This window comes from Bos taurus, chromosome 20, assembly GCF_002263795.3.
Source record: "Bos taurus isolate L1 Dominette 01449 registration number 42190680 breed Hereford chromosome 20, ARS-UCD2.0, whole genome shotgun sequence".
Classification (NCBI taxonomy): domain Eukaryota; kingdom Metazoa; phylum Chordata; class Mammalia; order Artiodactyla; family Bovidae; genus Bos; species Bos taurus.
The window spans coordinates 31,235,412-31,253,740 of NC_037347.1; the positions used below are offsets into that span (position 1 = coordinate 31,235,412).

The window sequence follows — 18,329 nt, forward strand, 5'->3', positions numbered from 1 at the left end:
GGGTGGTGTCATCTGCCCATCTGAGGTTATCAATATTTCTCCCCACAATCCTGATTCCAGTTTGTGCATCATCTATTCTTGGTCATACCTGATTAGACCAGGGGGTCAGCAGATGGGTTAAAGATAACAGTCTACAGGCCAGACAGAAGGGAAACCAGTAGCGCATGAGACAACTTATAGAGGAACTCTGCCCTGTGGATACTCCATGTCGGCCAATGACTATTCAACCCAATCAGGATCTCTCAGAGAGAAACGGGACATGAGACCCACCAAAAGGACCAGGAGAGTAGAATGACGCAGCAACTATTTGTAAACAGAGCCACAAGGTAATCAAAGGGAGAGGGTCAGCAGCCACAACAGCAGAAACGTTGGTTGTGGGCATGCAGATGGAAAAGAGTGACAGCAATGAAATCCAGAATAACACCCCTCTTCTCCAAGAAGGAGAAGAACGGTTCCCTGTGCTCCATACTTCCCAAAAGTCCATACAACAAAAATAAAACCTCATCACAAAACATAACCTGCTGTGATTCTGTTCCCTGCAACACAGAAGAACCCGTATAACACAGTTAAATTATTTATCCCTGAAGAAGGAAATGGCAACTCACTCCAGTATTCTTGCCTGGAAAACCTCACCTTCAGAGAAAACTGGCATGCTGCAGTCCATGTAGTTGCAAAGAGTCGGACACAACTTAGCAACTGAACAGCAACAAATTATTTATATACAGTTCAGACCAGCCTTAGCTAAAATACACTAGTTTTTTTTTTCTGTTGTTTTACTCAATATATGGGCATAAACAGTATTTTTAATGAAGAGCATCTGCTTCTGTATGTCTTATTAAAGTCTAGAAAACTTACTCTAGCAATCTAAACTTTAAATATATATAATAAAAAGGTAAATCAAAATATCTCCTCAGAGTAACTTATTAAGTGAAACTTTATAGAGACTAAATCAACCTAAAAATAGCTGCATTTGGACATACAGTCTTAGATCTCATACTATTTAAGCAGTAATAATTGATAGTAAGCCAAAGGCAAACACATGCTGAATCTTCCTCTCCACTTAAGAGAGAGGAAAATAACTGAAAGATAGCAAATTTTTGGATTAAGGTGAAAAATTAATTATATAAACTTATCTAGAGTTCACTCATTGGACAACCTCAAATTCTCTAGGTCCTACATATCATATGCCAAGGAAGTTACCGAAGACAGACAAAGTCACATCAAAAGGATTTAGGAACCAACCTGGAAGGGCTTCCACTGGCCAGATATGAGACAATTTGAGCATCAAAAAGGAAAATAATTTATTTCAAATGTCATAAAATACATATAAAGATGCTAAAATCCATGCATTCATTATAATAAATATTTCAAAATTCAAAAATATTCAAAAAATAAATATTTGCTAAAAGCTTCTCAACTTTGGAGAAAGTAATATGTGGTAAGATGAATAATAGTCTCCCAAATATATCCATGTCTTAATCCTCAGAATCAGTGAATACGTTCCAGTACATGGCAAAGGAGAATTATGGTAACAGATGGAATTAAGGTTGTTAATCAACTGACCTTGAAACGGGGAGAATATTCTAAATTATGTGGGTGGGCTCAATATATCACATGGATCCTTAAATGTGAAAGAAGGGAGCAAAAGAGTCAGAGTCAAAGAAAAATTTGGAGATGCTATCCTGCTGGCTTTGAAGACAGAGAAACAGGCCATGAGCCAAGAAACGTAGACAGTCTCCAGAAACTGGAAAAGGCAAGGAGACAGATTCTCCCCTAGAGCCTCTGGAAGGAATGCATCCTGCTGACAACCAGTGAGAACCATCTCAGGCTTTGGCCTCCAGAAGTATAAGATAATAAAATAAATGTGTCATATGAAGCTGGTTTGTAATCACCTAATACAGCAGAAGTAGAAAATGAATACATAAGAGAACCAACTGATGAGCAAAACTAGTAAATACTGAACACTGATCAAACATCTACCCACCTTTTCCATACAACCTCAGAGTAACTAAATTCAGTTGGCCCTCCTTATCCACGGACTTCCCAGGTGGTACTAGTGGTAAAGAACCCACCTACCAATGCAGGAGGGTCAGACACAACTGAAGTGACTTAGCATGCATGCACTCTGTATCCACAGATTCAACCAAATGCAGATCAAAAGTATTAAAAATAAATTCCGTAAGTTCTGAAAAGCAAACTTAGATTTTTTACATTGTATCGTGGCACTAGTGGTAAAGAACCCGCCTGCCAATGCAAGAGACATAAGAGCTGCGGGTTCGATCCCTGGGTCAGGAAGATCACCTGAAGGAAGGCATGGCAACCCACTCCAGTATTCTTGCCTGGAGAATCCCATGAACAGAGGAGCCTGGTGGGCTACGGTCCATAGGGTCACACAGAGTCAGACACGACTGAAGTGACTTAACACACAGGCATCATGAGTAACCTAAGGAAGAAAGTGAAGTCACTCAATCGTGTCCAACTCTTTGCGATCCCATGGACTGTAGCCTACCACGATCCTCCATCCATGGGATTTTCCAGGCAAGAGTACTGGAGTGGGTTGCCATTTCTTTCTCCAGATGATCTTCCCAACCCAGGGATGGAACCTGGGTCTCCCGCATTGTAGACAGACACTTTACCATATGAGCCACCAGGGAACTCAACCTAAAGATGATTTAACCTCAAGATAAGAAACGTAAAGATGATTTAAAGTATACAGGAGGATCTATGTAGATTATATGCAAATACTACACCATTGTATATGAGGAACTTGAGCATCCAAAGATTCTGGTATTCACGGGAGGTCTGGAACCAATCCCCCATGGATACCAAGGGATGACTGTAACAGAAGGAAAGTTTTTTTAATAGAAAAATTCTAGCTAATAAATGAAGATAAAATGATAGGATATTAAAGCTACTGATAAAATCACATATTTAGTTAACAATCAATTAAACCGCTGCTAGTGCCTCTGAGTGAAAAATCAATGGGAACTTCACAAAAGATAGATCACACTGACAACATCTAAACTCACTGATCAATCCTCCTGATGTAATACAACAGATAGTACATAACATCACCTATGAAGTACACTAGCTGAAAAAGGCAAACCTGAGTCAGATCAAGCCTTGAGATCTAGCTAAATATTACAGAAAATACAAGAAACCTAGTTAAATAATACTAAGGGAATAATGTGGGAAATTCTACAGGACAACTAAATTCTTCAACAAATAAAAAGAAAAGAGAGAAGAGGCACATACAGACTGAAAGAGACCTAAGAGACAAGCAAGTAAATACAGCACATGGACTCTGGATCATAATTTGAACTAGGCATCTGTTTAAAAAAAAAATTTGAGAAAATATTAAAACTGACTGAAATTACTTTTCAAGCTTTTCAATGTGTTAATGAAATTGTGGCTATATTAAGGAATAAACAGAATCCTCATCTTTTAGAGATTAAAAAAATAACTATCTAGGAAATAGTCAAGAACAGAAATTAAGCAAACAAAAAAAGCCTTACTCATAATTGATAATAGAGATCTTGAAGTACATACTTTCACTTACAAGGGCAATTCCCGTGTACTCAGTGTAGTTACTGACTTTTGCTTTATACACTTTCTTATCACACTGGATAATCTGGCCTTCCAGAACACTTAATCTGAAGATAAGGCTGAGAGCTCTTAAGGGCAGGTACCCTGCCAATAATGACTTGTCACGTGAGAATAAGAAAAGAGGCTATGAAATCTACCAAAGGCAGACATAAGAACTGAAAACACTTGGCAATTTAGGCATGCTTAATGCACAAACAGTCCTACAAACAAAAAGAGAATCATTCTATATGGCAAAGACTTCTGATACCTCCCAAATATCCATGCTGTTCCTCCCCTAAAAATAACAGAATGTTATTTTTATTTAAGTATGTTGCCATCTAGAATAAAAGGCTAAATGTCCAAGTCTCCCTTAAAGCAACATATTGCCACCTGAGTTCTGGCCAATGAGGTATATAGACAGAGTGCTAGAAAGGTCTTTGGGCAAGATACTTAAAGGGATCTGACACAGCTTAAAAGGTTCCCCTTTTAGCCTCTCCTCCTTTTGGCTTGTACCACAAAACAGAAGCATGTGGGAGTCCTAGCAGAGAAAGCCTGTAGGCCACTGGAAGACTTCAGCTATTACTCTGTGTGAGCTAGGAAGCTGGTGGCAAATTCTGAAGAAAAGAGTAACATGATCTTTCATTTTTAAAAGATAATCCTCATTGTCTTGTACAGAACAGACTGTTGGCAGGGACAGAGGTAAAGAGCACAGAGACCACTTAGAAGACTAATGCAATAGTCCAGGTAACAGGTGATGGAGGCTTGGACCAGGATTGTAAAAGTGGTGATGGTGAGAAAATAACAGATTCAAGATACAATGTAGAGCTGATCTATACCGATCATAAGCACTGGGAATGACTCTAAGGTTTCTGCCCTGAGCAACTGAGATGAAGCTGCCACTTACTAAATCCAGAAACATTAATGCAGATCAATCAATCTGTTTAGTTCCTAATTCTTAAGCATCATTAAGCCATGTATGGTATGACTCCCCAATACCAACTAGGAAAGAGGAAGAGCTACTAGGAGAAATGGTTACTATGACCAATGGTTTCCTGGGTATAAACTCAATTTATTTAACATTTTTCTTTTTCTATTGTATATTCTTCTCTGTTAGCACTGACAGCCAAGAACTTCCGTACATGGAAAATATAAGAAAGCACTCATTCGGTTTTTTACTCAAAATGACCACTCACAAGCACTGGGCTATAAAACTGCGTGATTTATCCATCATCAGATCTATTGTTTCTATGACTCAAAGTGAGACTTTACCTGGTTTTACAGGGGCACTACACCACAGTATCCGATGAGTATGAAATGTTCGTAAAAAATTCTTCTTCCCTGGTAGAACCTTACAGGACCCCAAATTGCTGAGGAAAGGGCATGAACAACCAGTCACCACTGTTTTCAGTAGGTTCGCCATGTTCACAGAAGTTCCCGATTTTCTGGATCCCCAATGTCCTTAAAGGTAAATCACTAAAGGAAAGAAAGCAAAAATGTATGTGCTGAGAACAATATACTTTGCCTTTTGGACATCAAAAACCTTTTTTTAAAAAAAGCAAATTGAGAGAGGTTGGAAAATAACAGTTAAACGTGGGCATCTACAAAGAATTTACTTGCCAAGTCCTTTACTTAAAGAAGATGCTTCAAAAGGTTGTTTCCAATTTAGGTATTTAAAACTTGGAATCTGTTTTCCCACTTAAAATTGTAGTTATAAACTCATTATTCAATTCCAAGCTAGGTCACATAAGTCTAAGTGATCTTTAATGTAGCTGGAAAGTTAAGAAAAGTTGGTATAAAGTCCAGTCACATCATACATGAAAGTTATCATCTCAGTTTGTCCAGCAAAAACTGCACAAAATCAAAATTCCCCTTAGCTTTCCTTAGACTGTCTAAATAGTACAGCAGTACTTGTTTGGCCACTATACAATACAGAAAACCCCACCATCCTTTTCAGCGCAGCAGGCTATACATCCTGAGAGACATACACACCCCCACCCCAAACCCAGCGTGACTGAGTGAGATTCATGTTTGCCAGGCATACATCTCAAGAAAATTTAACATGCACAAAATACAACTCCAATTTTTAAAAAAAGAAAAAAAAGTTCCATAGTTAACTTTATCACATAGGTTTGTGCTTGCATATGTGGGCGTAACTAGGAATTCTGTGAGTGGTTCTTACCACTTGAGGCCCATTTTTGTCAGCTCTAAATGAGCTAGGTGAAATGGCATTGACCTTTGCTGTTTTGGAGATTTCAGTGGCTATTTTCTCCAACCTCCCTGGCAGATCCTGGGGAGTACACAGAAGGTTCTCCCACCATCCCCCTGACTCCCAATGCTCTTTCCTTCAAAAATGTGAAGGAACTCTTCTCAGTCAACCACAGCTAACTCCACTTACTATGCCTTTAGGCTCTGCCCCATGATGCGGGCCCTTCTGGGACCCAGCACCCAAACCCAGCAGCCTCCAAAAACATACTTCCGGCCTCTAGAGGAAGAAGGGTCTAACTCATTTTTCATGTCATAACTACTGCCACAAGTCCTTGAAGCCACTTCCTGCAAATACCATAAAGCAACACTGGGAATAGAAATGCTCAATCCAGGTAGTGCTTATTCTTGATGCTCTTTAATTCAGTAAACACACGGAGGGCTGAGTCTCAGAGGCATAGCCATTAGGAGCATCTGTAGAATTAAACTGGAATCGGTTACAGACCTGGAGATAAGAAAAGTCAACAAGCAATAACAGAGAAAGCAGAGTAACACAAGTCCAAAGTTCTTTGAGGCATCAAAGAAGATCATATCCTCCTACAGGGCTAAGAAAAGGAAGGAAAAGGCACTTGAGAAAGAGAGAATACTATGAACAAAGCTAAGGAAAAGGGAGCATATAAGATGTGTCCAGGCATGCAACCAAAAATGTGAATAATTCTTTACATGCTGATAGAAGATTTTCTATTTTCAGAGTATTTCCATATATGTCATTTCATCTCAGTCTTTCTAAAGCATCCCTGAATCAATAAATACCCTCCTCGTTCATTCAGAGGTCACTTCTAGAGTTATTCATGGCTGAGAATGGAGAACAAACAAGTTCAAAATTCAGCCACCCACTGAAAACATTCACCGAATCTATGCCAAGAACTGAGGGAGATCCAAAGATATACAAAAGATAATTCCTGTCGAAAGAGAAATTTTTTCCTACCACTACCAAGGACCTAGTCCTAGCCCAATCTCCTCATTTACCCTAGTTTCTCTTCCTGGATCATCCCAGCTCCCCAATAACCACCATTCTCACTGGTCAGGCTTACCCAGACCTCATCAGCAAAATAACAAAGCTAGTTATAATGCAGCCCGGGTATTGTCTAAACCTGCTACTCACTGGCTGTTTGGCTTGAATTTCTAAGCACCTCAGTCTGCTCTTCTATAAAAGGAGTGCAGGAAAGCTCCCTTGAAGGGCACAATCAGGCTCTAGAAGTTTTATCATTAGATGGAGATTTTGCAATGCTCTAAAGCTGAAGTCCTGTTTCATGGCCTGGAGTCTGCAAAATTTGCCCTGTCTACTTAAAAAATTGTAATTTGATGTTGAACAGAGCCCTGACATCAGGCATCAACATAGCCAAGGCCTTCAGAGACCATGTGCTCCCCCAAATTCTACTTGATTCAAGTTATGAGCATATAAGACAGTTCATAAGGAAGTAGTTTAGTGTCAAGAAAATGTCACTAAGCCTAACTCAAATAAAAATGACCCTGAAAGATATTCAGAGAATATCTGGACCATGTTATCACAGCCAAGTACTTGTTTACAGCAAAGACAGTAGAGGTGACCCTTGAACAACAGGGTTTGAACTTCATGGGTCTGCTCCTAGGTGGCTATTTTTCAATAGTAAATATCAATAGTACAATATACACAGTGTGCAGTTAGCTAAATCCTCAGATGGGGAGGAACTGCAGACACAGAGAGCTGTTATTCAAGAGCCATTCTCTTAATTGTTACATCTTCCCCTAACTTCACTTGAAAGCTCTCTGCTGTTTTATTATCCATGTGCTTCTATGGCTATTAAGAAATGGACAGCAACTTTACAACTGAAAATTGGGGCATTCACACCACCAGTTAATGTAAGTCATTTTGGTATCTCCCCTAATAGATTAAAAAATCTTTGGAGGCAAGAAGCTGAGATAGGATAACATAGAGGCTAAGAGTGTGAACTCTTAGTTGGAAACCCCACCTGCAACGCATTAGCTATGTCACCTTGGCAAGTCACTGAACTTCTCTGTATCTGATTTCATCACCTTTAAAATGGGGAAAATAATAACAGTACCTTGTAGGGTCACTGTGAGGATTAAAAGGACACAGTATCTTTACTGCTATCAGTATTCACTTTAGTATTACCTCTGGCCCAGGGCCTTGCACAAAATAGAGGAAATCAACAAGTATTGTTTGATTCAGTGAATGTGTAACTAGAGTTAGATAACCTGAAGCCTGGGGTTCTATGAATATATTTCCCAAGGAGTTTCAGGAAATTTCCTTTAAAAATTAAAGGCTATGTAGCTTTGCGGAAAAGTGATTCCATCAGCAGAGGTAAGCAGCCTGAGCACACTTGCTGATAAGAAAGCAATCCTAAACTGCCAATTCAATTTTTTTTTTTTAATTTTTAAACAGCCACAGTTTGCAGAAGAAGAGGGAAACATTTTAAATAAAAGCACACAACCCTCACTGTTCCGAATACATCCTGTCCTACAAGACTCCTTACAGATTCCTTAAAGGACTTCTCTGCACCAGAGGGCGAATAAAGGGCACCTGCAACTGTAATAAACAAGTCACGCTTTTAAAAGCGAGACATGCCAACCAAGGACACAATACCCTACCAAAGCTTAGACTAGCAGGCAGTGTGACCTCGCTCAAACCCACAGGTTCAAGCTCCTCCCTCGGGAACTAAACTGCCACCCGGCCAATATCTGCCAGGGACCGCTATTTATAACCTTCCTCTGAAGCCGATTGGTGGAGATCGGCGGCATAATAGTCTTTCCGCCTCCGGAGTTCGAATCAGCTCAGCCCCACTACACAATCTTTCCCCCATCGCCAGCCCAGACCCCACTCTAAGCCCAGTACAGGCTCGCCCAGACCAACACCAGCCTGCCCCACCCCCCCATACACTTAAAACTTTCAACACCACCACCTGTGTCTCCAGCCGGTCACCCACCCCAAATTCTCTCCGGGTTCAAGAACAGTTTCGGGGTGTCCAGGTGCCACCTCTCTGGATGCACCACTTACCGAAAGTCCTCTATGACCTTCCACCCTCCTCCCATCCTTTAAGCAGAAAGGACCTCGTAGAACTCCAGCCCCATCCCCCCAAAGCTCCAAAATCTGCATCTGAACAGCTGACACCTCGTTCCCTGCCCTCTGCGGCGAAAACCCAGTTCTCGAATCCACCACCCCCGACTCGCTTCCCAGTCACCCCAGCTTGAGACCAGAAAGAGGGCCCTCGAGGCCCGGCCCCAGGCTCCCGAGTACACCCGGCGCCCCGGTCACTGCCGACCCCGCCCCCAGCGGCTCCTTGACAGGTCTCCTTCCCACCTCGGGGACCTCGACCTTCCGTACCAGCCCCACGCCCCTTCCCCAGCTGCGCCCCAGGAGCGTGCCCGGGCTGCCCGCGCATTGACGTTCACCTTGGCGGGGAGGCCAGGAGTCCGCGGGCCGCGAGGGGACGCCGCGCTGGCAGACCCGGGCTGCAGCCCCGCGGCGCCAGCAACCCGGAAGAACAGCCCCAACCCCGTTGCTGCGGAGACCACGTGACCGCGGCGCAGCCCCCACCCCGGTTCCCCGTCCGCCCCGACCCGGGTGCCCCGACCCGGGTTCCCCGTCCGCCCCCACCTTCCCCTCCTCGCCAGGCCCTTCTTCCCGACCGGCCCCCTCCACCAGCCCGCCCGTCCGCCCGCCCACCCTCTCTTCACATGAGAAAGCGACTGCACGAAATGCCCCTTAAAGCGCAAAGACCAGTTACCCCAAGGAACCCTTGCTTCTTCTCCCGGGGCTGCCAAAACCCTCTTTGTCTCGGGCTCGACCTGCTGCTCCTCGGCCCCGCCTCCGTGCGATCCCTCCGCCCGTCCTTGTCAATCAAACCTGGAGCCCAGCGCGGGCGCTGAATTTGCCAACGGCCACATTTGTCTTCTGGAGAGCCAGGAACAAAGTGGGACTACCTGTAGTGTCCCACCAGAGCAAATAAAGTAATAAAACTCCACTTTTGTTACCTGGCTTTCCTCTAGCTCTCTAGGAAAAATCAGAACTTCTGAAACAGAAGACCAAAAAGAAAGTGAGAGGCGGCCAGGAGGTGGTGACGGGCGGGAATGGGAGCGCTGTTTTTAATTCCGGATGGAGAGGTGGAGTTAAATGCTTCCGAAACGATGTCAAGGCCCGAAAATTAACACACATATGCGGACGGGTCTTCCAATGGCGCGCCCACGGAAAGCCGTGTACTTCTTTGAGTATTAATAGCCAGGGGCTGGAGAGCGCCCTTGGTGGACGTTGTGTCCTGACCAGGCCTAGGCTGGTTTCGGCAGAACTGCTAAACGGCTTTGCAAAGCGATGACTCCCGTTACTTAGTCTGCAGGTGTCTTCTGACTGAAAGTGGGAGGAATAAGATACACATTGGTTCACTTATCCAAAGCTGAATCATCATGAAGTGTCAAGATGGTCACTGCTTTTATTACTTTAATTGAAATATTTAAAATGAGTTTAAAAATTATGAAACTCAAAGGCATGAGGCAAAACAGATATTCCATATCCTTAAAAAGAAAGAAACTACAGGGAAGCCCTTAACTTTGCGAACATTTCTTGTGTTTAAGCAATACAGAAGGTCATTCAACTTGAGGACTTCTGCATCCAGACAAAGTAAAAACACTGTTCTTGTCCTGGAGGAGTTCACAGACAGGAAAGGACACAGCCCCATGCTTTAAAATAATAATGAACCATGATAAGTGCAACCTAGAAACAGGTTCAAGATACTGCAAGTACAGTGAGGTAGGAGTATTTGATAAGGATTAAAAACTAAGCTCCTTTCCCAATAAATGTAAGTTACATTATTTTGCTATACTCCTTAAACATGCTGCTGCTGCTGCTAAGTCACTTCAGTCGTGTCCGACTCTGTGCGACCCCATAGACCGCAGCCTACCAGGCTCCTCCGTCCATGGGATTTTCCAGGCAAAAGTACTGGAGTGGGGTGCCATTGCCTTCTCCACTCCTTAAACATATGCAGTACTATATATCAATATGACACAACTGAGCACACATATGTCAATCATATCAATAAAACGGGGGAAAAACCTAAGGTTGGCTTAAAACACATGTGTAGGTGGGGGAGTGGAGCAGAGGTTTGCTTCTTTCTCTCTCAAGACTTAGAACAATGGTTGGTTCCCAGCTGGGGAAAATTTTTCCCATAGTGTCTGGAGATCTTTGGTCATCACAACTGGAAAAGGGAGGCATCTAATGGATAGAGACCAGGGATGCTACTAAACATCCTGTATTACACTAGGTAGCCCCTTACAGCAAAGAATTGCCTGGCCCCAAAGGTCAATCATCCTAAGACAGAAAGTGAAAAGTGTTAGTTGCTCAGTTCTATCTCTTTGCGACCCCATGGGCTGCAGCCCATGAGACTTCTCTGTCCATGGGATTTCCCAGGCAAGAATACTGGAGTTGGTTGCCATTTCCTACTCCAGGGGATCTTCCTGACCCAGGGATGGAACCCACATCTCCTGCATCTACCTGAATTGGCAGGCAGATTCTTTACCCCTGAGCTAACTGGGAAGCCACCAAAACACTGCCTCTAGTTAAAACTTGGACAGAGAACAGGTCAAGTTAATGTTTTTGTTGTGGTTATTATCTCAAATAGTTATCAGTAGTTTGTTGTTTCAAACTTCCTTATTGTAAATAATTATTAGCAAAGTAAATAAGTAAATGAGCTAATATACTTCATTTATGGGGATTTTTAATAATGCAGACACCAGATTTCAAAGTGACCATCACTAACCTCAGTCTCAGCCCTCTTCTCTCGGGTAGACCAAGCAAGAGTGTGTTTGCAGACTTTCCTGGCAGTCCAGTGGTTAAGACTCTGTGCTTCCAATGCAGGGAGCAGGTTTATCCCTGTTCTGGAAACTAACATCCATCACTAACTAACATATCACTAACATCGGTAGCCCCCCCCCAAAAAAAAAGAGTGTGTTTGATTGTAGGAAGCAAATAATAACCAACTAAATGAATTTATTCTAATCAACATTAATTGGAAGAGGATACAGGCAAACTGACTTTAAACAGAGAGCTCAAAGTTAAAAAATTGGCCATTAGTTTTATAAGCATTGAAAACACCAACTAGGACTTCCATTGTATCACTGGGTTTGATCCCTGGGTTGGGAAGATCCCCTGGAGAAGGGAAAGGCTAACCACTCCAGTATTTTGGCCTGGAGACTTCCATGGACTCTGCAGTCCATGGAGTCTCAAAGAGTCGGACACAACTGAGCAGCTTTCACTTCACTTCGCAGTGGATAAAAATCTGTCTGCCAACACAGGGGACATGTGTTCTATCACTGGTCCAGGAGGATCCCACGTGCCCCAGAGCAACTAAACCCACGAGCCACTATTACCAAGTCCATGCTCTAGACCCCAGGGGTTGCAACTACCAAGCACATGTGCCACAACTACTGTGCCCGCGTGCTGCAACTACTGAAGCCCATGTGCCCAGAACCTGTGCACCGCCAGAGAAGCCACCAAAATAAGAAGCCCACGCACCACAACAAAGAGTAGCTCATGCTCACCGCAGCTAGAGAGAGCCCGTGCGTATCAACAAAGACCCAGCAGTCAAAAATAAATAAAATAAAACACCAGCTCTGAGCATTCTTTTGTTGTCTCCATGCAGTAAGTGCCAATGATAAAAATCTGTGCTTTTTTAATGAATAACAAAAAATCGGTAGTGGTATCTTTGGGGGCCTGGGAAAATGGTGAGGGATAGGAGCTGATAAGAGTGAAAGAGGAGAGTGAAAAAGCTGGCTTAAAACTCAACATTCGCAAAATGAAAATCATGGCATCTGGTCCCATTACTTCATGGCAGATAGACGGGGAAACAATAGAAACAGTGATAGACTTTATTTTCCTGGGCTCCAAAATCACTGCAGATGGTGACTGCAGCCAGGAAATTAAAAGACGCTTGCTCCTTGGAAGAAAAGCTATGACCAACCCAGATAGTATACTAAAAAGCAGAGACATTACTTTACCAACAAAGGTCTGTCTAGTCAAAGCTATGGTTTTTCCAGCAGCCATGTATGGATGTGAGAGCTGGACCATAAAAAGTTGAGCGCCAAAGAATTGTTGCTTTTGAACTGTGGTGTTGGAGAAGACTTGAGAGTCCCTTGTACTACAAGGAGATCAAACCAGTCAACCCTAAAGGAAATCAGTCCTGAATATCCATTGGAAGGACTGATGCTGAAGCTGAAACTCCAATACTGTGGCCATCTGATGCAAAGAACTGACTCATTGGAAAACTTACTCATTGATGCTGGGAAAAATTGAAGGCAGGAAGAGAAGGGGATGACAGAGGGTGAGATGGTTGGATGCCATCACTGACTCGATGGACATGAGTTTTAGCAAGCTCCAGGAGTTGGTGATGGACAGGGAAGCCTGGCATGCTGCAGTCCATGGGGTCGCAGAGTCGGACACGACTGAGCAACTAAACTGAACTGAGGAGCTGCATTAGTATCCTAAGGCTGCTGTAACAAATTACTGCAACCTGGGTAGCTTAAAATGACAGAAATGTACTCGCACACAGTTCTGGAGGCCAAAAGTCTGAAATCAGAGTGTCAGCAGGGTTGATTCCTCTGGGAGCTCTGAGGGAGAAAAAGTCCCATACCTCTCTATTAGCATGTAGAGAAAGCTTCTCGTTATCGGCAGTCACTTCTGGTTGTCAGCAGTCGCTGGTGTTCTTTGGCTTGCAGAGACACTCCAATCTCTGCTTCCTCTTCACATTTCTACCCTTTCTGTGTGTCTCTCTGTGCCCAAATCTCCCTCTCCTTTCCCTTATGAAGACATCAGCCAGTGGATTTAAGGTCCTCCCTAAATCCAGGATGAATTCATCTCAAGATCCTTAACTAAAATTAAATCTGCAAAGACGGTATTTTCAAATAAGCATGATCACAAATTTTGGGGAGACACTGTTCAACCCACTACAGGAGCAGTCTGTATGTTTAAGGCTACTACAAAGTAAAGTCTTATTGTTTTTAACATGGGTAGATTCACCATTTCTTGAGTTTAAGGTGAAAGTTCAAACTGTTTGGGGGAAATCCAGGTAAAAGTTGTTTTGTATTAATAATTAGAAGGATTTTCCTATAAACTTGTTTACTTTTATAATATTCAACCTAATTGAGTTTTTCCTTCACTTTATTAAAAAAATATATAACTATATATTACATAGCTACTATTATCCAACTACCTGATTGCAAAACTCCATAATAGCAGTTAACATCTTTCTACTTAACTTTTAAATATTGCATTTGATGAAAACTCTAGTTAACTTGCTTTTAAGCAGTTTTGTGAGCATCATCTCTTTGTAGATTTTTTTTTTTAAATTCTAGATGATACCCATTACAGTAAAGCAAAAACCAGGTTCTGGTTTTCATCTCACCACTCTCCTATCTTCTCCTATTTCTTTAACCATTTGTTCTCAGTTCTTACATCATTTAAATGTACAAATGTTCACTTGACCTTCTTTCCCTTCAACTCTAATATTGTCTTCCCTCTAGTGTAATGTCAATTGTGCTATCACAACTCTCAAAGCTTAATGTTCTGCTCAAATCTCTCTCCTAACCTCCAGACACATGCAGCCAACCGCAAGCTGGCCATTTCCACTGGGATATCCACAGATGTTTTAAACTTGACCTGAGAAAATTCCCTCCTGCTCTACAAAGGACTTGTGTCTAGATAATATAAGAACTTCCAAAACTCAACAATTACAAAAATCCAAATAGAAAATGAGCAAAACGCATAAAAAGATATTTCACCAAAGAACAATATAAGCATATGAAAATATATTCAATGTCAATAGCCATTAAAGAAATGAAAATTAAAACCACAATGAGACATCACTACACATCTCTATGAATGTCTAATATAAAAAAATAGTGACAATACCCAATGCTGGCAATGAAGGGGAGAGGCTAGATCACTCAGATATTACTAATGCTGATGTAAAATGGTACCCATCACTGGAAAAAGTTTGGTGATTTCTCTAAAAACAAAACTTGTGAACAAAAGAAGATGGCAGAGGAGTAAGACGAGGAGATCACCTGCCTCCCTACAAATACATCAAAAACTCATTAGAATATGGAGCAGCTCCTACAGAGCAACTTCTAAACTACGACAGAAACCTCCAGAAAGAAACCAAAGCAATACTATAAAGCAATTATCCTTCAATTAAAAATAAATAAATTTTTTAAAAAAACTAAATTTGTAACTACCGTGTTTACACACCTGGACATCTATCCCAGAGAAACGAAAATTTATGTTTCTGCAAAAACCTGTACACTGGTAATCTCCTGGCAGTCCAGTGGTTCAAACTTGATGCTCTCACTGCCGAGGGCCCAGGTTCAATCTCTGATTGAGGACCTAAGATCCCATAAGCCACACAGTGTAGCAAAAATAAAAAATAAAAACCTGTACACCAATGTTTATAGTAGCCTTATTCATAATAATCCAAAACTGGAAACAACCCAGGTGTTCTTCAACAGGTGAACGGTTGAGCAGACTGTTGTACCTTCCTACAGTGGAATGCTTTTCAGCAATGAAAAAGAATAAAGTATTGATACACACAGCAGCTTGGTTGAATCAACAGAGAATTATGCTGAGAGAAAAAGGCCAGTCCCAAAAGATTATATTCTGAATGATGCCACACATTCTTGAAATAATAAAATTATGGAAATAGAGAACAGATTAGTAATTTGTAGAGTTAGGGAAGAGGTGAGAGTGGATGTGACTATACAAGGGCAACAGGAGGGAATCCTTAAGATGATGAAAATGTTCTGTATCTTGACTGTATCAATGTCAGTATCCTGGTTGTGCCATTGGACTATAGTTTTGCAAGATGTTACCACTGAGGAAAACTGGGTACAGAATAAATATTCTCTTTGTGTTATTCTTCACAATTGCATGTGCATCAACAGTTATCTCAAAATAAACTATTTAACCTAAAGAATTATCCTGGCAGGTGTAGTAAAATGTTAATGATAGAATCTATTAATGGGTGGTAGGTACTCAGGTGGGGGCTTCCCAGGTGGTGAAATGATAAAGAATCTGCCTGCCAGTGCAGGAGACACAAGAGACCTGGGTTTGATCCCTGGGTTGGGAAGATCCCCTGGTGTAAGAAATGGCAACCCACTCCAGTATTCTTGCCTGGAAAATCCCATGAACAGAGGAATCTGGTGGGCTACATACAGTCCATGAGGTTGCAAAGAGTCAGACACAACTGAGTGACTAAGCACACAGCACATGCAGGTGAGTATGTAAAATTTTCTCAAATTAGCTGTATGTATTTTTAAAATTTTTCTTAGTAAAATTAGGGAAAAAATTAATATAAAAGTTGTAGAGATTCACTTGTTAAAAGTATTCCTAAGTGCCTCCACCCCTGTGGCATGAATTTGTCAAATGAATTTGCCCACCAAACAAGAAACCAGTTCTATGAAATGATTTTTCATTAGAGGGGCATTTCTGAAGTAGAGTGAAGCAGATGTTGATGGTTCAAGAGGCCATCCTAAATTTGGAAGTAAAGATCTTTTTCATCCTCCCACCACACAATCTCACCTGTATTCTGCACTATTTATTAGGCCTGTTAATTTTCAGATTTTCCTCTCTACTGATCTTTTTTACCATAGAATGGCCCATGTACTCTAAGGATGGCATTGCTCACTCTACTGCTAGATGATACTTTAGCTGCCATATCTACTCTGCGGTGGCTTTTGAGTAGAGGACCAATGACAATAATTTATGGCATTAATTCAAACATTTCAAGTAGCTTCAGAGAACAATTTATTTCACAGCTTAAACTTGGCAGACCTGAAAAGTATCAGTAAATCTGTAGCAATGATTCAGGACTTTTGGTTTCTTAATCCCCATAATGAATATAAAAGCATAGGACATGACATCTTAGGACACTAAGAACAGTTAAGATCTATGTAACATTTAACAGTTTATATAGTGCTTTCACATGTATCATTTAATTTGATCATCTTAATAACTAAAGTGAAGTGAAGTGGCTCAGTCATGTCCGACTCTTTGCGACCCCATGGACTGTAGCCTACCAGGCTCCTCTGTCCATGGGATTTTCCAGGCAATAGTACTGGAGTGGGTTGCCATTTCCTTCTCCAGGGGATCTTCCCAACCCAGGGATCGAACCCAGGTCTCCCGCATTGTAGACAGACACTTTACCATCTGAGCCACCAGGGAAGTCCTTAACTGAAGTCAATAACTGAAGTAGGTATTGTTATTCCTGTTTTAAGATGAAGAAACTGACTTGGGATTAGCTGACATATCTAAAGACACATAAATAAGAAACATTACTGACAGTTAAATATAAATCTTCTGGTTCAATGATTCCTGGTAGAAATATCCCCTAGTATGGGGATGTTAAGATAATTGTCCTATAAGAATGAAGATACCAAGAGATGCAAGGAACCCATAGGCTCCTTCAGAGATAGAGATGTCTCTGTGAACATTGAGTCCCTCTTATTTCCCCCTCCCCATTCATCTGCCTAGATTATACCTGCTGCTGCTGCTAAGTCACTTCAGTCGTGTCTGACTCTGTGCTACCCCATAGATGGCAGCCCACCAGACTCCTCTGTCCCTGGGATTCTCCAGGCAAGAACACTGGAGTGGGTTGCCATTTCCTTCTCCAGTGCATGAAAGTGAAAAGTGAAAGTGAAGTCGCTCAGTCGTGCCCAACTTTTCATAACCCCATGGACTGCAGCCCACTAGGCTCCTCCATCCATGGGATTTTCCAGGCAAGAGTACTGGAGTGGAGTGCCATCACCTTCTCTGGGATTATATGGACTATTCCTTTATTTCATTTTAGATGACACTTTCTCACAGAAGCCTCTTTTGACTACTCAAGGTTGAGTTAGGTCGTCTCTCACTGACACCCAAGTTTTAACATAATCATAGTATTTATCATTCTGCGTTATTTTTTACCTATTGATTGCTGCATTTAAACTTCTTGAGGATAGATATTTCATCTTATTTGTTGATGAGTCATCAACACCTAACAGACTGTCTGGCTTTATTAGGCAGGCAACAAATATTGGTCAAAAGAAAGAAATCCTTGGGACTTTCCTGTTGGCCCAGTGGTTAAGAATCCCCCTCCCAATGCAAGGGTTGTGGGTTTGATCCCTGGTTGGGGAACTAAGATCCCACATGCCATGGGGCAACTAAGTTTGCACACCACAACTACTGAGTCCACATGTTCCAACTACAGAGCCCACACACTCTGGAGCCCAACTGCCCACAACAGAGATCCCACCTGCTACAACTAAGACTTGACGCAGCCATACGTAAAAAGAAAACCAAGTTAGCATCCTCTAGGAGTTGAAACAGAAAGAACACACTGGCTTTTGAACTCATGCCAACAGAGAGGGCAGTGAATACCAGGGAAGCAGAACATACCTTTTACGTGACATTTATAAACATTGGTGTTCCTTAAAATGGAGAAGGCAATGGCACCACACTCCAG

The 18,329-nt window shown here is 42.0% G+C and overlaps 1 protein-coding gene across 4 annotated transcripts in view; it reads right to left on the reverse strand.

Annotated features, from left to right (window-relative positions):
* Positions 1–10,054, reverse strand: part of NNT (nicotinamide nucleotide transhydrogenase) — a 92,300-nt gene extending 82,246 nt beyond the window's left edge. The window contains exons 1-2 of one of the 4 annotated variants that reach the window (XM_005221530.5): positions 9,823–10,054; positions 4,855–5,058 (exon numbers count right to left, since the gene is read on the reverse strand). In XM_005221530.5, coding sequence (XP_005221587.1) covers positions 4,855–5,005 — 151 coding nt within the window. In that variant the 5' untranslated portion in view covers positions 5,006–5,058; positions 9,823–10,054. 4 annotated transcript variants of the gene reach the window in all.
* Positions 10,055–18,329: the final 8,275 nt, after the last annotated feature.